Raw genomic sequence first — 27,183 nt, 5'->3', positions numbered from 1 at the left:
AATAGCTAAGTAATTTTTTAAGAGGAAGAATCACCTAAGAGTTGATAACTGGAAAGCCTATGCTTTATGCCACAAGTTGGCACATTTACCCAGAATACAAGCAAAAAACTGGGGGGTGGTTGTGGCTTACTTTACAAAAATTGATTGTTGTACACAATCCTGCATGGGAATTTATTAGCCTTATCTCTGCCTTTGTGGTTAACATGAAGTTATCACAACCAGCATTTAACCCTAACAATTAAGCTCCCATTCCTAACAATCTTAAGACAAATGGTCAGGTTTGAAATGCTTTTCTTTAGTTTTATTTGTGACCTATCATTTTATTTAAAAACTAAATACATTATATAAATAATTGATATTTCTTATGATCAATTCAAAGCAAACTGAGGGCAGTTGAATGAACCACCATCTTACACATGAAATGTTTTGCTTTTACCTCCATGTCTAGTTATGTCTCATCTAGAGGGTAATACTCCCTTAGGTCATCAACAGCTGCATCCTCACTCAGGTAAAAATTAAAACACACACACACACACACACACACACACTTCATCAATACTTGACACATGTAGATTGAAGTATTCCAGGTTTCTGGTGGTTTGATGACATGTTTCCAGCACTTGTTCCAAGCTTCTTTTATAGCCATTCTATGAAGTCATTCAACTTGGAAATAATTGCCTGCCAAAACTGTGTTTCTCTGGTGAACCACTCAACACAGCCTTAGTTTCACAAAGAAGACTATTCTTTGTGTGTTGTTAATCTTGGCTTAGAAACACCACATATTATCCTTTCCACTTGAACAGTTCAGCTGCTGTTCTCTTAAGTAAACTTTGGAACCCTTAAACATACTTCTGGAATATAAATGTGAGTTACCTACTTCGTGAAGATGAAAATAGATTTTTCCAAGTGTGTGTACACATTCTAATTTTTAGATAGATACTGGTGCATCTTACACTGTAGATTGGACACCACCTTGCCCAGGGTAAAGTTTATGCATAAACAATACTCAACTTCCTTACATTAGAAAATGACTTGCATAGCCGGGCGGTGGTGGCGCACGCCTTTAGTCCCAGCACTTGGGAGGCAGAGCCAGGGGGATCTCTGTGAGTTCGAGGCCAGCCTGGGCTACCAAGTGAGTCCCAGGAAAGGCGCAAAGCTACACAGAGAAACCCTGTCTCGAAAAACCAAAAGAAAAAAAAAATGACTTGCATTTTGTTATGCTGAGTTTGGATATTAAGTCTGACTTTAGAGGTTACATTGTTATAATACTGTTCCATAACTTGACATAGGATTTAAATCATTCAAAAAAAATTAGGCTCCCTGTGAAATTATGCCTAAGCTCTAACTTCTAATTTTTATTTAAAGTTTCAATTTTATCTCAAAAGACATTACACTTCTGAAACACTATTAATAGCAAGTCATAACATGAAAATTTGAAGTCTTAAGGGACTTTTAAGGATACACAATTTTGCTATCAATTTATTTTCTAAACAAAAGGACCTAAACTATGGAAATTGGAACATTGTTGACATAGTACAGGCTTGACTTAATTAAGCTGACTGCTCATGCTACAATTGCTTTCCTGTTTTATGTTCACAATGAAACCTCTGAAGTTAAAGGATTTTTCCTTGTCACATCCTATGAAGCTATGTTTCCATGTCTGCAAATTCAGAGAAACTAGGTCATGCATAATTACCAGGCAAGACATGTTTACAAAGGTGAATTTCTCATGAGAATTTTCCATGAAATAGGTAGGCATTTATATTGAGAACGTAATAGAGTAAATGAGTGACACTGGGTCACTGAAAAGGAAAACCATTCAAACAGAAAAACTGAGAAATTGAATTTATTAAATATGTGTATTTCAGTTTGTGACATTACACATTACATTAGTGCTCTTAGCAGGAAAAATGTAAATGACTCAAATTTGAAGATTCATGAAATTAAAAAAAATAGTCTTTGTGACAAATACATTTATATTAAAACCAGCGTTTTGAAGAAAGTTTGCTCAATTGAATGGTTTACTTATATCTTCAGGCAAATTTTCTGGTAAACATACAACTGAATTTTATTGAATGTCTAATTGAAATTGGTTTCTAAGCATAATATATATATATATATATATATATATATATATATATATATATATATATACACACACAAAAGGTTAGTGGTGGATTCTTATTTTGATTTTATTTTTTCATAAAGATAATTGGAAGTCTACTTACAGATCCACACTGAATATAGAGTCCCTCTTTTAAAAGAGGCATTCAAAAACATGCTTTAACACAATCTGCAAATACTGAAATCTACACAAAAACATCATACCTTTTCTGTACATTTTAATGCAAACAGCTTCAAAACAAGAAGACAATATTCCTTGATGTTATCACTGATTTTCCATTTGGCTCACTTGCAGAACACAGGAAGGATCATAGATGAGAATATATGTAAAAAAAAAAATTAAACTGTATTTTTGGGGCTGAGGGTGTAACTTCGTGGTAACATGCTTGTCTAGCTTGTATAGGGGTCCCAAGACTCAACCATAGCACATCAAAAATACACACATATACATATCCATATAGCATACTGAAAAAGAAAACATATATATACATATATATGTGTATATATATATATATATATATATATATGTATATACATATATATATGTGTTGTGTGTGTGTGCGCGCACACACACACATACACATCCATGAAATTTTAAAACATTACCATTTGGGAAGATGGAGTTGGACCTATGATAGGAGAAAGAAATGTGAAAATACAGTCCAAGTGATGTTGCACAAAATGTCTCTGTGCTATCATTTGCTTTGTACAACAAATAGACACTAATGACTTTAAAAAAACTATAAATGTGTTGCATTATGCTGGGTTTTCTATATATGAACCAAAGATACGCAATTTAGAAATTTTGTCTAAAGGGCTTATAAAGAAGAGAAGACATCAAATGAGAGCATTGTCAGTGAAATCACTTTTATTTTTATTTCTTCACATAGATAACTTCAGATCAACTACAAAAATCATGAAATGAAGAACTGATCATGGGACTGCACACACAAGAATCACTGGAGTGAAAAAAAGGTTTCACCAGCTGACTGTTAAGAAACAAAAAAGAACCAGGATGCTATAAATTCATAATTATGTAGTATACATGTCAGATATTAAAAAATAATAAATACAGAACAGTAGGAGAGAAACTAATAGCATAAAACGGTATGGAGTACATTTTATTTTTTATTTTCTTTAAGACAGATGAAATTTCTAGGCACAGTTTTAGGCATTAAGGAGGACACAGAGGCATAGGTTAGTGTGCGCTGCTCTGTACAAAAATACAGTCTGAATAAATTACATTGCTAGCCATACAATTAGACAATCACTTACCAGTCAGTTCACTGCATGTTTAATAATATACAGGTACATGCTAATCCATATATATCATTTATATTTCAAACACATAAGTCTCTCTATATTTGTCTTTAAAATTTACATGTTGACCTTACAAAAAGCTAAATACTTGTGCAAGAAATCTGAGTAACTAGCCCTGCTGAGTACTTTTATGAAATCTCTCTCCGTGTATATTATCTCTCTAAGATAAACCATGGGTTCATGATTAACAATTCTGCTTAAGAAATTACCAAACAAACCTAAAGCTACAAAGACATGATGCTAGTATAGCTGAAATTGTCACTTATGTTTATTCTGACAGACACAATACTGCTTTGGACGAAAAACAATTTTCTGCTAAGTTTTGTTAGCAATGTAAAAGTTCCAAATATTAGTGATGGTAAAAATATGGTGTAGGGCTTGTTAAAATTACAGAAGGAATCTACTTTTCAGTAGACTATAAATATGTGTGCTTCAATCTGTATGTAATCTGTCACCTTTTGGCTTGTCACATGGATAGAGAATGCCACCTCAATAATACTCTAGATATGATACTGGTCCAATTGCACACTGTATCCTCCAACAAGCCTCATTGATGCCAGCACCACAGTACTGATCTTCCATTATTTAAGAATAAAGAGATCATCTCACAAAAGTCCATGGTCAGTAGCAGAAATCCCTATCCAAATATCACATTCTTCATACTGTTCTGACAATATGCAATGAAGTTTATAAGGAAGTCTGCCCCAGATTTTATGTTAAGAAAGCTATTTCAAAATATCCTATAATAGGAATACCTTTCTGAAAAATTTCAAATCAGTTATTTATGATTCTTGATACAAATACAATAAGGTTTGATCTCTTAGACGAATTTCATAACTTTTGTTTATCACTACTAAATAAAAATGAGTCAGGTATTCATATTTACTTTGTGATTCCACAGAAAATTCACAATTGGTTTTGGCATTTGAATAAAATCCTTTGGGGGGCAGGGAAAGGCTATTGTTTTGGCAACCATTCTTAAGCTGAAAGCAGAAGTTTGCTCTGGGAGGCTAAGCAAATTATTAAATACCATTGACATGGTCCTGTTCTTATTGCATTATATAATATATTAGCAAATAGGTACATTTTAAAGTTTTTTCCCCAATGTTTCTTTCTTCAAGAGGGTCACACGAGAGCATACTCGTTTTAGTGTCTTTGTTAACAAAAATAATCATTTACTACTTTCATATCAGAATTGTATATTTTATATAAAAATAGGTTTATACTTAAACTATCCAGATTTGTATAATAAACAAAATGAACACAAGTTTGCAGTAGGAGATTAATTGCTAACTTTTCTCCTATTGTTGATATTTTCTTCCCTCGGAACAGTCAGTGAATGATTTCCCTAACATAAATTCATCATACTTGTGTGCACAAATCAGTTAGCCCATCAGTTAACATCAGAGGACCAGGTGACAACCAAATAAATTCTACTTGTCCAGTGAGACATTTAGACATTTATATAAATCTATCACTATTGCTTTCTTTTAAAACGAAGACAGTTAAAATACTTGCAAAAATAGCAGCCTTGTATTTCAATCAATTTTACACAAAGTGATCATCCTAATTCCTACTTTCTTTTGAACTACAGTGCTTATAAAAGAATCATTAAATTTCAGATTAACAGCATTTCAATTTTTCTTCTTAGGCAATTCTATTAACATCATCCAGTGATTAAGTAGAGAACATAGAGCAAAAGCTTTAAGGTATATGAACTTTTGAATGGTAATTAACTCTGAATACCGATCTAAGCCTCTTAATGCACACAAGGTTAGTGTTCAAATTACTTCACTAGAGCAAGTATTGAATATATGCATGATAGGTACATGTATGTGGAGGATTAATGAACAACTTATTGTCATTTATACTAATGGCTCATGGTCTAGAAAAATAAGCTTGTTACATATGCACAACTGTTTGCTGCAAATTTTCATAAATGATTTAAAGGGAACAAAAGCAACTCAGCTACATTTCTTTCTGATTGCCTCGGGGGAAAGTAGATACTCTCATTTTGCCCCATTCTAGAGGAGGCTGAGGCACAATTTCTTAACCGCATAATGAAAAACACATGTCTCCAAACTTTGACTTCCTTATTGGAAAACTATAACTTGCCATTAACAAGAACATCCTTTAAGGTAGAATTAACCAGTTATATCTACGATTATCATTTGGTGCCCAAAAGGCAGTTTTGCTTTCAAAAGCTCACTCAAGCAAGCAACCAATAACCAATGTAGTCACTGTGTTATAAACAGGTGATAGGGGCTCCAACAGTAGAACTTTTTTCAGAGCTAAGGAACTTTTAAATGTTGCTTATGCCAGCTGCTCCCCTGCAGGCAATATGAGATTCTGGCAATTTTCACTCCAACTAGCTTCTCACAATGGTTGCTGTCATACAGACCCTTCACTTGTCAAGAAAAATGGCATGAGCATATTGGTACTTTGCAGCATGTGCCTACATCTAATCAGCTTTCTTAATTTGTGCAGCTCCCTAAAATGGATATAAAAGCTGGTTATGATGTTGACAGCCAAAAGGCAAAGGATATTAAATCAACTGAGCAAACTGCTTGATGTTCCACAACTGTTTTAGAAAATAGGCATTAATCTTTTTTGTTGGATGGTTGCTTTCTCTCTCTCTCTCTCTCTTTTTTTTTTTTTTTTGGTGTGTGTGTGTGTGTGTGTGTGTGTGTGTGTGTTTTGACACTTGGTTTTAGTAGTAGTCTTCATAGTTCTTAGGGTTCAGGCAATAAAGGATGGCACCCCCAAATGAAAATATAGTTGCACCCCAAGCCAGGCCATAACCCCAATTGAACTCGTGGTAAATTTTCAAGCTCACAGTTTCAATGAACTTGATTGGGTAAAGGACCAGGCTGCAGACCTGCAGAACAACTGAAAAAAAACAAACAAACAAACAAAATTATGTTATTTACCTCAAATAAAATAGCATACATATAAATGTAAATTCATGAGTTAATTTTTAATAAAATAAATATAAAAGCCAAAAAATTAAAGCATGGCTAATTCTAAACGTTATCCTTTAAATATTAACAACTTTTTTTGCTTATCTACTCTGACAATTGCTATTAGCAATTAATGAAATTAGTAAAATATGGCAATTCAGTAATATACAAAATAGTGATTCTTGCTTTGCAAACACATGTAAAATTATTACTATTGACAAGTAGCAGCACTGTTTATACTAAACTGTTTCATACAAAATCTATAAGGAGCAAACAACAGTGACATCAATGTAGACTTAAACCTTCACTGTTTTTTTCTATACTTAAGGAACTGAAGAATTCAGCAGTTTTAGTGAATATTCTGGGCAACCTGTATTTGAAACTGTACCTTTGTTCACAACCATCTGATTCACCCCAATATTTCAGGAAGTTTTATTGTGATGCTTTTGCTTCTATTACTCTAATTAGAAAATATTTTCACCTTTTCCCTCTCACTCAGTCTACACCTCTCATCTTTAAAAGAGACTCAAAAGTCATCTTTATCAGAAAGCTGTAACTAATTATACCTTTTCTATTAGATCTTGCCCATATTTGCATATATATATTTTTCACTGGCTTTCAAAAAGAATTAAGTCAATGAAGGAAAGAGGAATAATGATCCAGAAAGACCTAGGCTAAGAAGACTACTATAGCAGAGACAAAATGTAGATATTAGTTCCTAGTTAGCTCTTGGTTTTAACTCAGGAATGAAGAGGAAATGTGATGAGTCATGTTTAATAAAATAAAACAAATGAAGGGAAGGGAAGGAAGGGGAAGGCTTATTTTAACTATCTAAAATTACAGTGGTATATATCCTTGGGTACTTTTACATGAAAGTTACTACACTGGATTACACAGGAGATGAAGTCACCCATTTAAAGTTCATAATTTCCTATTGGATCAACTATTATATAATTTATATTTTATTTAAATTAATTTAATTAGAATGTATGGGGCTAAATTTGCTACATTTGCCTACTTTGGCAGCTGTAACACTCAAGAAAGGTGATTCCTGAATGGAGGTTCAGGTCAACATAGCAAGAAGAAAAATGCCAAAGGAAGCAAGTGTTAAATTCCTGATGAGAAATGTGCCTCTGGAGCAAGGAAGATGACAATGCTGTTGTCCTGGTTCAGAAAGCAAAGAGGGTAAAACCCAAACCAAATAAACCAAACAAAACTCAATACAAAACCATCAGGCATCAGTTCCTCATTAGGTCTTAACCTGAAGATCACAGTTGAGGTTTCGATTTCCATTCTAAGTGACAGGCAGTTGTTATAGAAATTTGAGCAGAGAAATAACAACCAACTTGAATTAATTAAAAATGTAACCATCCAGTCTCTAGGGTAAGGTGTTAACTTAGGCTACTTTAAAGGTTCATTTCAATGTGTTTCATTTAGCAAAATCTGAATCACCATGGTATAATATAATGACATAATTTCCTGCTACAAGGCAAGTGAATACACAACTCCATTGAGGGTCCAGTGGCATGATGAAAAATTACCCTAAAATGATATAGCCCCCTGAATTGTGTCATTCTTTCTGGAACCACAGAGAAAGTTGCATGCAATAGAAAAACTGAGAACAAATATAAACCTACAATGGCAAATAAATGTTTTTTTTTTTTCATTTATTACAATAATATAGTAAAAGCAAAATGCCTCCTTGCTTTACAGAAATTTCTGCAAGGGCGTGTAGTATAGCATCATGCTATATTTATATCTTACTACCAATCAATGAAATATAATATAAATATAATGAAAATGTGGTATTCTGTGCCCTCCATCAGATATAGGACTGGAAAAGTTGTGAAGCATTTCAGAATTTGAAGACAATCTGGAATTTACTTCCTTTTTTAAAAAAGATGCAATGAAAATTATGAAAATGAAATTGTATGGCTAGAAATACAAGAGGAACTTAAAACTACTAATTTCTGTGCATATTTTATTTTTTGTTTTATCTTCTTGCTTAGATTTGAGATAAGGTCCCTATATAGGCCAAATTGGTCTTGAAGTTCCATCAATCCTCCTGCCTCAGCAGAAAAAGATCTTAAACTTATGATCCTGATACCTCTGCCTCCTAAGTGCTGGTATTATGGACATGAAACATAATATCTGGCTTCCAGTTTTAAACAGGTGTTTGTCAAAGCATTCATGTCAGCCATGTAGTACAAGTCAGTTTGTCGTCTTTATGACATTTCAAGCTTCTGACTTCCTTTAAGTATTATTCCTGAAACTGCATTTATAGGATAGACCCACCTGCAATAAAGTTGATAAGTAAATTCAAAACCAAGGTAGTTTCTGCCCTGCTATTTTGGATGTGATAGGTAACCTATAAGATGATTTAGGAATATATGTCTTTTATGTCAGATTGATGCCCTGAATTGAAATCCTGGCTCTCCAATATAGTAGTTGGGTAATTGGGCATCTTTTATCAGTCATTGAAAGGTGATTTCGTGAGTATTCATGGTTTCCAGGCATAGAACTGTGTAGAATGTTTTCTAAGTGGAAGTGGTATGTCTGTTTTGAATACAGGTACTTTCCATCTCTGCAAAAGAAATGTTTCTTTCAATATATCTCATTATCTATATGAATGAACACAGACACTACTTGGTGGCACAAGGCTTATTGATATTTGGAGAGGAAAACATTTTGTTAAGAGAAATTATTACTATTTTCACAAATGTCAATACAAATGTAAAGGAAATGCTACCAGTTACAGATATGCATTTATAAAATCATGGAAATAAATTACAATACATTAATTTCAATTCTGTAGACTTTCTAAGTTTTTTAATCATAAATCCAGATTAATAATTGGTTACTATAAACAATGAACACACTTTCCAAAAATCAACCAAATGTAATGATTTAATTTCTTTCCATGGTATTTTACATATAAACAATATGTTTAATCTTGTTTATATGAAAAGCCAACATTAAGCTAATGGTTATTTCAAAATAAGTTTCAGTAATCAATGAGTATCAGTAATCAATGAGTATAATTAAATCTGAGGGCATGTACATTTTAAATTATAGCAATCAGTATAATGCTCACTCTAGGCCTCAATGCATGCTGTAACACTATATGTATCTTGCTACAGAGTTTCCATTCATCATTTTTTCATTCACTAATATGTGATACCTAAAGCTAAATCAAAAAGTTTATTCTGGGCAAACATATAACCAATATATATATATATATATATATATATATATATATATATATATATATATGTTTTTTTTATAATCAGTATTTATTTTCATCAATGTTTATATACTTGGAAAAATATTTTTAAGCAGAAAAATGGAAACTCCTAGTTAGTTTTCTACAAATGTCTAGATGGTGCCAGCAATGGACTTCTTTACAGAGTTTTCACTTGCCATGATACAATGAGTCAAAGGCTAAATGGAATATCAACTAGGTGTTCACAATAACATGGAATATTAAAAAAAAATGAGTATATCTGTATGCCATCCTACAATAAGAAATGTCTATTATTTCAAAAATGGCTTGTAACAATTCCAGTTTTAAAGCCTCTCATACCCATGAGGTACAGTTTATCAAAAATAATTCAACTTATTATCTCATTGTTATGTTCTTAAGTCCTAGCTTCAAAAACAAACTCATACTTCAATTAAAGCATCTACATTTTTTCATTCTAAAAAAGAAAAAGACCCAATGGTAAACCAATGAAACAAGAAATAAGCTAGCAAACAGTGATGAATATCAAGGGTGTTTTTTATTTGGTACTGTATCATTCCCAATTTAGGCTCTCATTACAAATGGCAGCAATAATGTAATAATACTGTGATATTATAAACATTTCAAAATATATTCTCAAGTCATACTTTGTAGTCTGCTAAAAAGTTTTGTGGTGATACTTTGACCAATTTTAGAGCTGTCTTAAAATAATATTTAGATCATAACAGACATCCCAGAAATAGTTGAATCGATGCATGAGGAATTCAGTAGTGAATGAACCACCTGTTTAAGATTCATCATCTTCTAGTCCCAGCTATGCCAGTAATTACTTGATCTTGATTAGATCATTTAAATAAGTAAATTAGACATATTTCTAGATTTCTGTTCAGCCCTTTGAATTTTCTTTTCTTTGTTTTTTTGTTTTGTTTGTTTGTTTGGTTTGGTTTGATTTCTGGTTTTTTGAGACAAGGTTTCTCTGTGTAGATCAGGCTGTCCTGGAACTCGCTCTGTAGAGCAGTCTGGCCTCAAACTCAAAGAGATCCACTTGTCTCTATCTCCTTAGTGCTAAGATAAAAGGCCTGCACCACCACTGCCTGGCTCGTACTTCATGCCTACATTTTGATCTTTGTTATAAGATGAACACAAGCAGCCAGGCAGTGGTGGTGCATGCCTTTAATCCCAGCACTCGGAAGGCAGAGCCAGGCGGATCTCTGTGAGTTCGAGGCCAGCGTGGTCTACAGAGCGAGACCCAGGAAAGGCACCAAAACTACACAGAGAAACCCTGTCTCGAAAAACCAAAAAAAAAAAAAAAAAAAAAAATGAGCACAAGCAGCAGGGGGCAGTAGAACACTTTGGGTTTTGTAGTTTTAGCTCACACTACCCTTTAAATCCTGAGAAATTTGATCTATTCCGATTTTAAATAGCTTTTAAAACTCCATCTAACAGCCTAGATGGTTCTGTCAGTATCTTCATTATTGACAGTCACAGGGGCTTATTTTGCAGACTTCAAATCAGATATGACTGACAAGGAAAATTGAAGATACCACAAGAATATTTCGGTTAAGAGTCAAAATGAATAATATATTCAAGGATATTCTTATAACTGAAAATCAAAACTCACATCATGTAATGAACTGGGCTTGTAATAGTCTACAAGTTCATGAGTGCCACGCCCCCCCCACACACACACACTTTTTTTTAAACACAGCTGTTGGTCTTTTGTTTACTCTGATATTTCGATTTAAAATGTGCTTCACAGAATAACAGTTGTCATATTAATAGACATCCAACTGCCCTCATACAATTAACTTCTTTGATGGTTCACATTAACTGTTATAATTTTTCCATATTTTCCAAAACATGTATGCCTTTGGAGTACACTTTTTGAAAATTCCCTTTTCTTGTTTCCTGTCAGTTTTTTTTTTTTTTTTTTTTTTTTTTTTTTAAGATACTGCTACTGTCCTAAGATCACAAAGGAAGCTAGGAGTCAGGGTAGGGGACAATGGATGCTTAAAATAAAAACAAAACCAAAATGACAAAATACCAGATTTGCTACAATTTTTTAAGGCAATAGGCCAACATCCCTGTAGAGAAGGTGTTTTGCATTTGGGGTTTTTATTTTTGCAGTGCCATGAATTGAACCTAAACTCTAGTCCCTAGAGCCTCAAGTCATGCTAGGCAAGCATTCTAGGAGTGTGATCTATATTTCCAGCCCAAGAAGTTTTATTTATTCATGCTTTAGCAAGAAGTTTAGAAGTTGCCACTGTTCTGTGAAATGCTTAACATGGTGAAAACCGGTAATATGATAATCCTTCAGCCAATTTACCTTAAAAATATAACAAATGCCTCTCAATTTTTATGTAAGTAGCAAACACATACTGATGCATGAGAAGGAAGAATGGTATAAAGGTTCATGAATCTTTAATGCTGGTTTGAATGCTATGAATACATTTACCTGCTGCAAAAAGCATGACAGCAACAGGTCTGTAGAAGCGCCTTCGAGATCCCACGCAGATTGAAATCAAACCCACCAGGAACGCAATGAGAATGATGGCAGCACCGCCCAGGAGTAAAGCCAGAGTAGCAATCTGCCAATCTGGAAAGTGAAAAAGAAAAAGCATGGCTTTTAAGCAATAAGGCTGCAAAAAATCAGCAGAAGCCTGTTCAGCACCCTTCACTTTGATGCAGCTCAATGGAAGTGTTTCAACTGCATGTTATGCATCTTTTGGGGTTTGAAATGTTTTGCTACAAAAATTAATATTAATGTCCTTATTCAGAAATGGTTCCTGTGCTAAGCTCAGCAGAGTTTTTAGGACAGAGGTTTGCCACACTTCTTATATGGGCTCTACTAATGTTAAATCAAGCACCCCTTTCTATGTCCTACTTACTTTTAATATTAACATTTAAATTTTTATTGAACTATAAAGTTAAAAATATTATGGATAAATATATAGCCATAATTCAGATATAGATTTTAGATATTGTCATCAGCAAGAAAATCCCCTTTGTTCCCTTTCCCAGTCAATAATTATCCTACTCCAAAGATAAGATCCAGGGTCATGATCAACTTAGTTTGGTCTGTTGATAAATGATATGAATTATTTTGTATCTTTCTTTTAAGGCAGTAAAGATCATCTCATTATTATATGTGACAATAAAACACACTTTTTAAATTCCTTTCCTTCTTGGAAAACTTTCCTCAGCCTCATAAAAGCTCTAAGTTTTAGTTTGCCTTCCTTCACTGCCAAAACAACTCCCTGGTTAATTCTTATCAGAAAGGTTTGTTAATGGTTTATTTATTTCATTTCTGACTACTTGAGTCACCGTCACCAAAATGGTTTCTGAAGTAAAGAATTTCAAGGAGTCAGACTAGACCCTAAATGATTGCTCAGCCACCTTCTTCAATCAAGAACAAGTAAATCTACAATGACCATTTGGCATGCCTCTAATTCAGTAAACATTAACTCTCATTGATGACAATTTATCATTTCTTATAAGGATGTAGCAATGGTATGAAAGAAAGATGTTCGATTTTACAGTTAAGAAAAAGAAAGAGGAATTTATTATAAAGTACATATAGATCAGGAAGCATCACATAAGGGATACTATAGCAATTGGCACACTTCAGTGGTGGTAATTTGAAAGAAATTCCCAGGAAGCCTCTTCTGCTCCTCAGTTTAATGCATGCACAAGAAATGCAAATACATTTTAATCTATTGTTAAACTGCAATGCATTCTACTCAAAGCTCATAATCCATGACACTTTGATGATTCCCTCTGAAATTATCCTTCCAAAAAGCTTCTTGAGTGCTGAAGTATAAGAAAGGGTTAGCAGAGAAACCTTAAGATGTTCTTTTTGTATTTATACTTGAACACTCTTTTCGACATTCTTGCCTCCAAATAAATTCTGGGTGTTTGACTGGCTTTCAACTTGAACCTGCACAGCAATCAGGAAACAAATACATAAAACAGGTCCACACATCTGAAAATACAAACATGAATCACAAGAAAGTTCAGAGTATTTTTAATGCATCTATTTGTAACAAAGCCATATAACTTCAAAGAAAAAGTGTTATCTGGCTTTCAACTAGAAGTTAAAAGGATAGCCATATTATGGTATTTTTATTCCCAAACAGCATGTAGCTTTGAATTAAAAAAGACAAAATAATGCTTGTACTTGGAAACCTCTAAATTACTTTGAAAAAGTTTATGCGGAATATATTATTTGACATTAGAAACTCATAAGTTGAAACATCCCAATTAAAAAAAATCAGTATAATTACACCAAAGCTATTAATAGGGAACAAAGAAAAGAGTAAAATCCATCTATGAATCCACAGATCAGTGAAACACCTGGCATTTAAGCAGCTACACTGTGGATAATTTTAGTTGAATTACTACTTTTACAAAATGATTATCACTTTAAAAGAAGCCTTAGCTTTCTTTGAATAAAGGTACAACTAAAGAGCCACCTCCATAAAAAATATCAATACAAACTTACAATAGATTGATTTTCCTGATCAGCTGTTCCATGCAACCAAAATAAGCATAAAACGGCAGTTTTCACTTTAAACTCAAAATAAGGCAAGAAGTGATCTTGCCCAGTATTGCCTACCTTGAATAGCCTCAAATACCCAAGTCATACATTTAGTTGCATTTTTTAAAGAAGGACTACGAAAAAAATTCAACACATTTTCTGAAGAAAAAGCCAAATCAGTATTTTCAGATTCATACCCTCTTAACTGTGACATAGTGCTAATGCCACCACAGACAACAAGTAAACGAACACATGCTAATAATAATAAATTACCAAAACGGTTTTGGTGGGACAGCCAGACGGCTCGGTAAGTAAAGGCACATACTACCAGGCCTGAGAAACTGAGTTCAATGCCTGGAACACATCTGGTGGAAAAAGACAATTGACTACACAAGCACACTGACTACAAAAATGTGTATGGGCTCACACACACACACACACACAAAGTAAAAACAATAAAGCAAAAAAAGGAGGGGGTAGGCTAGTGTTTACCATGTCCTAGACTATGGTCTATTTCATTTTCAAATGTTAAACATTTTTTTTCTAGCAAAGGCTAATCAAACAACCGAAATCACATAATAATATCAATGGGAAAAATCTGTAATCTCAAGTAATACTCATCCAAATTTGCAAGGAAAAACAAAACAAATCCTAATTTCACATAAAGTTGAATTTCTCAAACAATATTTCCTTTCATATAGAAAATAAAAAATGCAGTAGTAGACACAGGAAAATAAGTTATTAAAAGGAACTAGGAACTAAGAAAGGAACATCTTACAGGCTAGGAAATACATTAAAAGCAGATGAATAGAAGCAGTTCTGGGTTTTCTACTAAGTGCCCTATATTTTTAGTGCCGGCTTTATAGCTAATGAAAAATATCTCTCTACACTCAAAGTCAACAAGGAGAGTCACCACAGTCATTGCTGTGATATTGCCATCCTTCCCTTTGGTTTGCAACCAGTTATAGCTCAAACAGAAAAACTGTTTTCTTTTCCAAGAGGGACTAGAAATGGGCCATGACTGTCACTTTTCTGGCCAGAACCTAGGGCTTGAAATGGAATATCAAGATTATATTTCCAGTAGAGAATGGCAAGTTTTAAATTATTTTCAGTACATCCATTTGGAAGAATTCATTCAGGCTGCTTGCCTAGGACCCCAACTTTACATTATTGCCCAGTTAATACTCAATTCACAAGCTAAAATGGTGGTTAGGAAGAGCTACTATATTCAAGGATGTTCAGTATGCTTTTCAGAGATCTGTTTGGTCCTTTGGAGCTAAGAACAGGGCTTCTGCTTAGTGTCTCTACCTAGAATCCATAAGTTAAGACTCGGGGCGAGGCTAAAAGGTGATCTTTAAGTCATGGATAAATAGTTAACATTTCCTTTTTCTTTTACTAAACATCACTATAAAATGGAGAATTTTTTTAAAGTAAATAAGATTTATATATACTTGAGTCATTAAAGTAAAAGGCTAGTGTTTATAACATTTATTTCTCAACCAATCTAAAAATTGGATTTAGCACAAATGTATACAAAACACCTGGGCAATTTTAGAGTAATACATTAAAAAGTGACCAAAATACTTATTTCTACATTAGTGGTATTTTAGTTAATGTTCATATGCCGCAAAAATGTACTACCCCATATTCAATGTGTATAAAGTAAATTAAAATATCATAACATTTGTGATTTTCAGGCTTTTTTTTTCCAAAAAAATAACTCGTGTTTTACGTTTTCATTATCAGTTAATTTCTATATTAATCTTTGCTCTTTGATTTAACTGCCTTATGGTACTAGTCAGATGCACTATAAAAATCTGAGATTATTCTTTTTTTCTTTTTAATCAATTCTGTAAAGGATGGTGTGATACTGTAGTAGAACAGTGAACATAAAAACCAGTAATGTTGAACATCAATGGCCTATGGCACTGATTTAAACACTGTAGTGCTCTGTTTAACATTAGGCCAGCTGATTGCAAATCTGAATTTGTTTTCCTAAAACCTGAGAGAATAGGTGGTAATCAATCTTGAGAAAATACTGGATGTTCTTAGTATACAAAATTGGTGAGGGCTCATATGGGCAGATAACATACTTTGGATCTATAAACTAAACTGAAATAAGGCGTCTACAGTACATGTTACATTCCCTCAAGAGCACATGGGCAAAAGTGAAAAAGGAATGCAGTAGAGGCTTTGGAACTGATCTAGGGAAGCCACAGCGTAAGACAACTGTGTACTTTTCCTAACAGAAACAAAAGTAAAAAGTAAACAAACAAAACATGCACAAAGTATTTCCTTCCACAGTAACAGGATAAAAATCAGGAAACTCCTTATTATAAGATTATGTTCAATATTGACATGCTGGTCAGGAACTAAATTTGAGTCCTCTTTCAAGGTATTTTTACTCGCTAGCATCAGTCTCCATTATCTATAAATACATTAGTATTCTACAGAACTGTGCTGACATATTTTTAGCAGTGTAATACGTGAGATTGGTCAGAAGTTGCCAGTACATTATGAAAATTCTATAGCCTATGTTACAACTGACCAGCTGGAGAATTGTTTTCTCCCAGGAGAATTCATATTTAAAATTCATTAATGATTTCCAGGAAAGGAAAATCTTAATAAGGATGCATTGTCTACTTTGAGCCAAGGTCAGGGAACTAAAAACAGCAGTGTCTAAAGCATTCTTTCTCAACTTATTTCCAAACCTTAACTTATCAAATACTGACAAATTTAACTCCCCATTCACAGTTTCTATGCTGAGATTAGTTCTACTATGCATAAATCTCTGAACCTAAAATTGTTACTTCTTTCAGGAACTTAGGCACCATAAAAAGAAGTAAAGAAATGTACTTTTATTTTAAAATTCAAGTACCACTATTTGGGTGAGTAGTATTTCTCTAAATGTATTATATGGTTTATATTAATGTATTAATATAATGTGTTAATGTACTAATGTTTTATTCTTCCTGTTCTATAATTCTTGTTAGAAACTAAAATATGGATTTTTAAAAACTTGTATAATTACAATCAAATTTGTTTGTCAGCCAGTTCAATTTTCATCTTTATCTGCCTCAAGAAGTTATATTAGTTAAAATGAAACCCATAACTTAAGTGAAAGTCACTCAGCTTACCCAAAAAGGTGATTTTTACCTTACTCCTCATAAATTTACCTAACATTCTCCATGATCTACCTAAATAAATTTGAGCACTTTCACTCATTCTTATCAAACAGCAACTAGTTCTTCTGACTAATTTTATTTCATTGTAGGACATATTTATAGCAAAACATTTCAGTTTAATTATTGATAACAACTTAGAAAACTAACTCATTATTGTGAATTCCTTTCTACCATTAGGAACTAAAAACACCAAGGTGATAAATTTAAGGGGAAAAATCTCAGTGGCAGGTGAACTACTACTGTTCAATCACAACGATTTTGTTCAAACCCTTGGCTCTTTTTTGTTTGTTTGTTTGTTTGGGGGGTTATTTTTTTTGGTAGTTTTAAAAGAATAAACCTTTTTCTAAACAAAAAACCTCTTGGCTGTTTCACATAGTTGTATATTAGAAAACTCAGTGGAAATGTAATTTAAAAGCTGAGTACTGTAACATATGGTGTTTCCTCTCAAATAAAACTGTTATATACAGTGCTTAGCAAAGAGCCTTGGTATTAAAGCATGTTTTAGCACTTACACAGAAAGCCAACATCATGCCAAATGACTGCTACATCTTCATGTGCTATATGAGGAAACTTTCACTGGCATTTGATGATGCTAGTAGCTAACACGCATTGTTACTTCTCAATAATAAACTACTAGGGGTATTTGTACAATGATGTGTTGGGTGTGATTAACTGAAAGCTGTTTTTTCCATTGTTAAAAAAAATTAAAAATTAAAAAAGCCAAGATTGCAATTTAAAAACCTGGTTTCTTTGAGAAAAGTAGAAAGCTGAAAACCCACAAGCGGAAGTGGGAGTGGGAGTAGGAATGGGTGGCCTTCTAGTCACTCTAAGCTTTGAAAATAGGTATAGGACAGCTCATACCATTCAAAGAATAGAAGGACAATCTTCAAATAGCCGCCCACATTAAATAATTTCCAAGTAAATATGAATCACAGAGGTGAGCTAATCCCTCAGACAGCTTTTTCTTTCACCCCTCCAATGCTTCATTTTCAGCATGCTGTAAACTTATTTCATTAACTTAAATCATATCATTTATTCCGTCCATCACTTCATTCTCCCCACCTAGTACAGAATCGAGCTCACAGACTTACCAGCTATGCTTAGATTAAGATCATATCTACCCCTTGCTATTGAATCACTATCAATGAAGTTAACTTACTAGGGCTTTGTGAGAAGGTTCAAAGAAATGGAGAGAAGTCATTTCTATCTATCTGTAACGTGGTAGTGCTAGGAATAGACCCTAGGTTTCATTCACAATAGACTATGGCAATGCTTTGGTGAATATTGGTTTAGAAATCTTAAATGTGACATTAAGAAATCCTGTTGCGAAAAAATTTAAATTTCAGGTTGAGTACCTGTTTTGAAACAAATAATTATGGAATTTGGGAGATTTCATCATTTATTTTTCCTACATCATTTTTTTTCTAATAAGAGATACACTTTAAACAATGTAAAACTTGTGGCATTACATTCAAACAACTCCTTAAATTATTACCTTAAACTTCACAACAGTTAATAATACCAGAAAAAAAAAAACCCTAAAATGTTTTCTTGATTCTTTGGGAAACTGTAAATGTCTCTTATTCTTGCATATTTATGCATTTTATAAATGACAGTTTGTGTGGCAAATATTACAAAAGAATAGAAAATTGAGGATTTACTAGTTTCCCCCAATTCCATATAAGCTTAAGAGCAAAAGAGTCCCCTTCTCTAATTTCAAGAGATCTAATAATCTAAAAAGAGTGATAGATTTATCTGTCACTGCCATTCCTAAAGAGTTTCAACCTTGGTTACGTGAATTCTATATGTGCCTATCTAGCTACCCACCCATGTTTGTAATTATGTTCTTATGCTCATTTCATCACAAAGAACAAATTATAAATTCTTATAAGTGACTAATCATTAAAGCCATGTATTGGCGAAGGGCAGTATTTATCCTAGGTAGGCATTATTTATGTATGGATTAGAAAAATCAAGTGCAAAAGCTACATATGTGGTTCTCTTTGTTCTTCAGAGGCAAAAAAAAAAGATTTTATAGATGTGCAACAAACTGTGTCAGATGGTATGCTTCATTGAAAAGTGGAGTCTGACTCTTCTCTTAAATCTGAGCCGGCCATGTCACTCTGTGTAACCAATAGAATGTAATATGAGAGCTGGAAGACTTCCTAGCTAGCTCACAGAGAAGAGAGCTCTCTTCAAATTCTCACTCTGTGGGTAACTAGTTTAATTATCTAGAGACACCATGCTAAAAAGACTACCTACAAGTATTCCAGACAGTGTTTCGGCCAAGACAAGTCTTCCAATCATTCCCACCAAAGTGTCAAACTCTTGAGTAAATGCATTTAGAAAAGAATCATGCAGTCCCAATATTCCAGTCCCTGACCATGAAAGTAATACTCAGCTACAACCACAGATATCCGCACCGATGACAAGTTAGACTCATTATGCACTATCTACATTCCTGGCCTTCAGTGTTTCATAGCATGAATTTCTGGTGCTCTTTGTTTGCTGTAATTAGTAAAATGAGCAAATGTTCATCTCTATCACAAACAGAGAGCCTAGTAAACTTAGAAAAGTCCATAATGTTCTCAATAACATTGCATGCTCATAATTGTGACACTGGGAAAAAGTGAGGCATCCAGCCTTTCAGTCCTGAAAAAAAGTAGCTACTAAGATAAAAGTTCTCTGATCATGACCTACAAGAAGTTTTAATAAATGCTAGGTAACTCATATGAATATTTAAATCTGATATGAAAAAAATTACCTCATTATCCAATGCAAAAACTTTTACTACTTAAAAAGGAAAATTCCTCCCACTGAAAAATATTACTTTGAGTTTGCTTTTCTAAAGATAAAATATGAAAGACAAAAATTGTTTCATATATTTAATCTTCATGACATGCCATCGGAGAAGGTTAAGTATGTTCTATGTACTTGCATGATTGGTGACTGGCCAAGTTCAGATCAGAAGGAAGCTGGTCTCATGTAGTCTTCATAATAGTTCTTTGTCCTACCACAAGGTTATGTTATAACATAGCATAGTTCCTAAAAAGCTTATTTTAGAGACTTATTTTGAAATATCTACAAATATTTTCATTATTAGATCCTAGAAATACTGGCAATGTCTTAGTTCTCTCTAAGCTGTCTTATGAATAAACAGAAATAAAGTCCTGAGGAGAATTTCTTGTCAACAGGTGAGATCTTTTGCTTCAGAAAAGTTTTTGTTTTGTTAGTTACCTTGTGTTTTTCTTGTTTTGCAGTGCCAGGCTTTGTTTTAAATGCCAATTTTCATACTCCTATCAAACCCATTTGCTGCAAGAAGACTCCACTAAGGGATTTCCTGGGGATTGTAATCTTTCTACGAACAGAAGAATTCTATTTGACCACAAACTAAAATATTCTTTAAGGATTTGAAATTCAAGAAGACATTACAAGGAAAAAATCATCATGCAGACCTTGATTTAATTCATACCTGGTTTTCTTTGGTTTATTAGTTAAGAACGTTTGGGTGCTAACTAGTACTGGTACCTTTCCACCCATTAGTGCATTTGTCCTGGTGATGTTCTTTTAGAAGAAGCTGGAAGAGGATACACTTGTAGTGATTACACAGCTTGTTATTGGTAAACATTTATCAGAGTTAAGGCTTCTCTGGGAACACCTAAACCTTCCTATACCAAATCATATTGGGAGGTTTCCTGATGACATCCCATTTCCAAATTAAGGTGTAGTCTCAAAATACACGCAGCTGACGTGGATCTGAACTCAGAATCACTGTATGTTAGATTTCCTAAGAATTGCAGGTGTTCGGGCAGTTCCATTTATCTTAAACTACACCAAATGCAGTTTTTAATAAATTGTTTTAAAAGGGAATTTTTATAGCAAATTTAAAAACAAGGGATAAATGTACACACTCTTAAAAAAGCTGTCTGTCAACTGAAAATAATATTCACCTGTTTTAGCACACAGTGCCTTGCCATTTCAAAACTCCCAATGACTCATGTTACTAATGCAGCTATTCTTAGGGCAGCACACCGATGATGTTAATATTCCTTGAAAAGGGTACTATTTAATCAAGTGTTTTGCTGATAGAAAAATGGATAAACACACCCTTGTTATAGTTCCAAATCACTGTCAGTTAAAAATGTTTATTGGGCCATGTATATGTCCTCTCATTTTTTGCTGAGTCAAAAATCAGACAATAAAAAGCCATCTGCTTCATAGGAAGTAGCTACAAATTAATTGTTTTGAACAGAAGCATAAAATCATCCTACAATTTCAAAGCTTTGTAATGTGGAGTTTAGGGAACCTGTATTCTTTATTGTCTTGTAATTGCTATGGTTGCGAAACCCTAACTACTATATTCTAGGAAGAAAATGTCCAAACTAAACAGGGAGCAGAGGTTAACACATTATAAAAGCTTTGGATAACACTCCAGACTTATTAAAAGACTATCCAAAAAGTACTGGGAAAATCATTAGAAAAGAATTCTAGAGCCTGCTGTCTTGTGATTACTGCATATTCCAAAGTTTCCCAAACCCACTACCAATGACAACCAATTAGCAGTTTCCTCCTTTGTCTTCCTAAAATTATTACAAGTAAAGATGAATGCTAGTGTTGTCCCTCACATCTCAAATTCAGACTCCAGAGAAAAGCATTCTGGCTGAGTAACAACCAGATTACTGGTTCATACTAGAAGTGCTGACGCAACCTTCGATATATCAGGACATGAGAGGCATGGCTCTGTTCTAGTTTAAAACCATAGAACTGGTTATAAACAGCAAACAAGGCATATCTGGTAACAAAACTGAAATGCAATTTTAAAATAATGGCTTAGGGGAAAGTTTCAGTAGAAACTGGGCCCAAGTAGGAAATGCTGTCCTCAGAAGAAAAACATTCCTGAAATTTTCCTTCTTGAAATAAAACTTTGCCTCTTCAAGGCAGTTTTAATTGTAATTAAGACGAAGATTTTTAATTAAATCCTGAAGATCCTGGGGAAGGACCTTCAGTAAAACTATCCTTGTTGTTTTCCCCAAAGTGTTTCAGAGAGAATGAAGCGGATCTCTTAAAATATTCCGACACACATTTTCCTTCTATCCCTCTGCTACTCGCCACAACAAACAGACTGAATAAGCTGCCTGCCTCTGGAACAGGCAATAACAGCATTCCTGGGCTGATCCTACTGTCCCTCTTTGTCTCTAAACAAGTCCACATAACATATTTAAGAGCACATTTTCTAAGTGAGAACAGCAATTTTCTGTATTTTAGCCCCTTTCTTTCACAACTTTTCTGCTATAGCATAAGTCACGAATTTGTTCTACAGAACTTCTAACAAAACCATAAGTACTTGTACCCTATCTTGTTATCTTTAAGGGGACACAAAAACATTTTTTAAGCAAAATGAAGCTAAATTGAATTTCAGGAAGCCAAACTGAAGGGCATGAAGACAGCAAAAAGGCGCGTGTGGTGGGGGTGCGCAGAAAGTGTCCCTGCCTTTGATTTTCCCTTTTCACAGTCCTATGGACACCATATTTGCATTAAGCTTATGCCTACTTATTTCTTTGTCCAGCTTAGGTCTTCTTTCTTTTTTCTCTTCCTTTCTTCCTTTCATCCTCTCTCTCTCCTCTCTCCTCTCTCTTCTCTCTCTCTCTCCTCTCTCTCTCTCTCTCTCTCTCTCTCTCTCTCTCTCTCTCTCTCTCTCTCTCTCTCTCTCTCTCTCCTTTCTTTTTTGTCCAGCTACAAATTTCTTTGTGGCTGAAATCAATGAGTATGGAGGCAATTAAGGAAAGATTAGCAAACAAACTGGGGCTGCCTTCACTCCATTCCCCGCATTCCAGGCCAAGAGAAAAGGATAACAGCCTGAAGAGCAAATGGGAGCTGAAGCTGGTTTTTCCAACCTATCTGAAAAGTCTTTGTGCAATCAGAGGGCTATTATTTCAGGAGACAGAGAGAAGGGGGCAAAAGATTCAAGTTGCTAAGGAGACCTGCTGAAGCTGGCATTCCTACATAAATTTCCATTTCTATTGAAGGTGGAAAAGAAAAGATTTTTTTTCCAAAGTTTATTTGCATCCCCTGGTTACCAAAGAAAGGCATTTTACCGATTTATTTTATCTTTAGTTGTAAACAACTAATCCTGAAAGAATTAAAAGACCTAAGTGTTGACCTCCTGCTGCTAGCCAGTCCCCTTCACTATGAATCAAGCAACAAAGAAACCCTTCAATAGGAATTCTGAGGTAACAGCAAAGAAAAAGCCTTTGTAAACACAAAATTAAATTTCTGGAAGGAATTTAACCAAGTGAACTAATCTTTCTTATAACAAAAAAGAAAGACAAAGAAAAGTCGGGGTGTTTTTGTGCTATTTCAACTTCATTGAAACTTGAAACGTTTCCAGTAACGCTTTATAAATAGTCTCAGAGAAGACATGAAACTGTCAAAAATGAATTTAATGAGTTTCTCAGGTCAGTGTGTGTGTGTGTGTGTGTGTGTGTGTGTGTGTGTGTGTGTGCGCGCGCGCGCGCGCACGCGCGCGCGCCCATGCATGAGCGTGCACACCAGCATAGAAAACCATCAGCAGAGCCTTCCTTTTACACACACTCCTTAATCTCTGCATACACCAGTAGCTGAAGAATCACAATTTGAGATGGCATAGTTTGCAGTAAGAAAATGGAAGTTGGCAAAATCCTACTAAGAATACTGGAATGCTGGGAAGGGTAAAAAACAAAAACAAGAACAAAAAACAAAAAACTGGAGGGTCATGAAGTGAATGAAGCCATAAAGTTCCTTTGGAGCTAGCAGTAGCCACAAAGGCTACCGCCTACTCTACCCCTCTCCCATCTTCATGCAATTTTCACCGCTTGCTGAATAAAGCACAACTTTCCAAGCAACTGTGAGTAACTAGCTCATGAAGAAAGGGACAGGAAGAGAGGGGAGTTTCTTACTGCGGGAGTGAAAGAAAGGCAAGTCAAAAGCAACAACGGTATCGCCAAAAAAGGAAAGGAAATTCATCAGTCTCTCCAGGCTCTCGTTATCCTTCCCCCAAATTTAAAGGGGGGTTAAAAAAGTGAAAATTCATTTGGGAAAACCCAGATAAAGTGAAATAGAACAGAGAAATGTGGGCCGAGAAGAAAACTTAAGCAAATTTTTCTTACTGTAATGGGAAAGGAGGGGAACAGAGAGGAGAACCCACACATCTTGAATTTGGGGCGTTTTGCCTGCTTCTTTTTAACGGGGGTGTGGAAGGCGATGCATCTTTTTCACAGCCACATGGTTCTCGCCTTCAATGATAACAATTACCCAAAATAGCATACGTGTTACTCCAAAGCAGGAGAGACAGGCAAGAGAAAAGAAGAGGGCGTGGGAGGTCTCCGGAGTCTTAGCGACTCCTTCAAGAGAGGGGAACATGCAGGGGCTGCCTGGAGCCTGGGGGTCTGATTAGAGGAGGGGAGGGAGGAGGGAGGGAGAAGGGAGAGGAGGAAGGAGGTGGATCAGAGAGGCGGTGGCAGCAGAGGAGCCCTGGGCGGCAGGGGCGCGGCGCGGGGGCCTCACCGCTGCCGAGTGTAGACTCGCAGTGCCAGATGTCCAGGTTGGCGGGCTTCCGACACGACTCCCATAGGGACAGGTAGTACTGGTGGTCCGCGGTGACCCAGGCCGGGCTCAGCACGGCTCCCAGATCCAGACACAGTGCCAGAAAGATGCACACGAGCCCGACCAGCTTGAGCGGGGTCAGCACCGACACGCGCACCTCTTCCATGCCGCTGCCCGCTGAAGCCATGCCCGGGCGCCGCTGCCGCCCTCCCCGACGCAGGCGAAGACGCCAGGAGGGTCCTAAGAGCCCGAAGCCGAAACTCCAGACCAGAGAAACGCCGGTACACCGCGCAGGGACTCGACCCTTGCGGCTCTGTTCCGCACGCCTAGAGGCCAACGGGACTCGCCTAGCTGGGATGGCTGGTCTGAAGAAAGTCGTTGGCAGCCAGCAACGATAGCTAATGCACAGTGGACCCTCGCGGAGCAGTCTGCCAGTGCCCGCGCCCGCGCCCGCTCCTCCCTGGCGCGGCTAGGCTGGCTCCGCCCCGGCCCCGCCCTAGGCTGCAGGAGGCGGCGCCCTACAAGAGAGGCGGAGGATCCGCGCCCAGGCTGGGGAAAGCTCTGGTTTCTGGCGCCTGGACTCCCGCCCTTAGCCCGCTGGCCACTGTGAACAGCAATTCTCTGCTACCAGTCAGACCATGCTTGCTCCAGGGTCCCTCCCTGGGGATGTCTCAGAGTCACGTGGCTTTTCTTTTCGTAAAAAGCAGGGTTTGACCCTTTTTTCTAGAAGGCGTCTGATGTGGATTCCTAGGCTTCCTAGCCTGTGGCCCTTGGAGAAAGAATGGGTCCTCACTCAGCGACGGTATACCCTCTTCCCAGCCAATTCACATCCAGAATGATGTTATGGAAGGAGGAGAAAAGTAACTGGATATTCTTTACACTCTACAAATTTCAGAAAGAGCCCAGGAGCCACCCTTCTATCCCCACCTTGCAGCTCCTTATTAAGTCAGTTCTCCTCAAGCTGACTGCAGCCTCTGCTCTCCCTCTGAAGGGCAAGTGGGAGATAAAATGGAAATGAGAGATTTCACAAAATGTAAAGCAAGCCCTATTTGCATCTCTGCTGTTCTGTCCGTTGTACTTTGACTAAAATCTCTAATTTACTCAGCACTGTGGTCGGCTAGATCTGAATGCCTACTTTGGTATTAATCTTTCCTTGTTCCTCAGCAAGCTCTACTATAAGGGCCTGAGATAGGAAAAAGTGGTGTATCATTCCTGAATGGGAAACTAATGCATCCACATAGATTTTTCAGGAAACTGATGTAAGGACTCTTCAAAGAGCATTGTCTCGGTTCCTAAGGAGTGGCTTCATGCTTTTAGCCAATTTGTGAGAACTGCACACCCCTTGAAATTGAATTTGTGGCTTTGTAATCATCGAATTCAGCATGATTGGCAGACTGTTTCACTTTTTTTTTTTTTTCTCTTCACCTTGCCTTCAACAAAAACAGTTTGTCGACTAGATCTGGCTAAAGATGTGTCCAGATCATTTACTTTTTCAATAAATTAGTGTGAAAGTAAAAAATGAGGATAATGACGTGAAGAATGTCCCCTCACGTGCTCCCCACCCCTCACACAATACCATCCTCAACTCAATGGCCCTTTGTGTGCAGGGATGGGTAAGGGGGGGCATTTAACAGTCTTTCTCTTCTACCTGCCTGATTCGACAGGCATAGCACATTTTAACAAGAATAACTGGAGTAGAAGAAGCAATCAAAGTAGTATTAGGTGACCTGAGACTAAAAAGAAATCCTAGGTGAAATAAAAGCCAAGTTTTTTTTTTTTTTACAACTGTAAATAGGAGAACTGGCCATCTTTTCTACCTCAACCTTGATCATGTTAATTACTTGAGGATACATCACAAACAAACAAGGCACACTCAAAGGGATTCTTTTACTTGGATCTTCCAAAGGCTTCGTTGGTGCCAGATTGGAAGACTAAGAACCCTACCCCTTAGTAAAAACACAACTTTATGGAATATTGATGAACAAACCAGGAGGATCAGAAGGATGAACTCTGGTGATCAGGTTTGTGATACTTCCTTTTACCTGGACTTACACTTGCAGATTTATAATTTTCATTAAAAAAAATTAAGAAAATTTCTGGAGCATGTTCTCAGTTTTAAAAAAACACTGTTTTTTTCTTCTAAATTCTATCATCTTATTTTTCTTATCCATCATGCTTATTATTCATTCTATACCACTCATACTCCAACCTCCACACTTTAATTTTTCTGGATTG

General features: G+C 35.7%; 1 protein-coding gene across 1 annotated transcript; it reads right to left on the bottom strand.

Moving 5' to 3' along the window:
* Nucleotides 1-2,974: 2,974 nt before the first annotated feature.
* On the bottom strand, nucleotides 2,975-25,435 carry Tmem47 (transmembrane protein 47). The gene is made up of 3 exons (XM_028860228.2): nucleotides 24,910-25,435; nucleotides 12,101-12,241; nucleotides 2,975-6,333 (listed from the first exon to the last, which is right to left on the bottom strand). Exons 1-3 carry the CDS (start codon nucleotides 25,133-25,135, stop codon nucleotides 6,155-6,157), a joined length of 546 nt encoding a protein of 181 aa, XP_028716061.1. The 5' UTR covers nucleotides 25,136-25,435; the 3' UTR covers nucleotides 2,975-6,154.
* Nucleotides 25,436-27,183: the final 1,748 nt, after the last annotated feature.

This window comes from Peromyscus leucopus, chromosome X, assembly GCF_004664715.2.
Source record: "Peromyscus leucopus breed LL Stock chromosome X, UCI_PerLeu_2.1, whole genome shotgun sequence".
NCBI classification, from domain to species: Eukaryota; Metazoa; Chordata; class Mammalia; order Rodentia; family Cricetidae; genus Peromyscus; species Peromyscus leucopus.
This window is presented reverse-complemented; position numbering and strand designations above follow the sequence as displayed.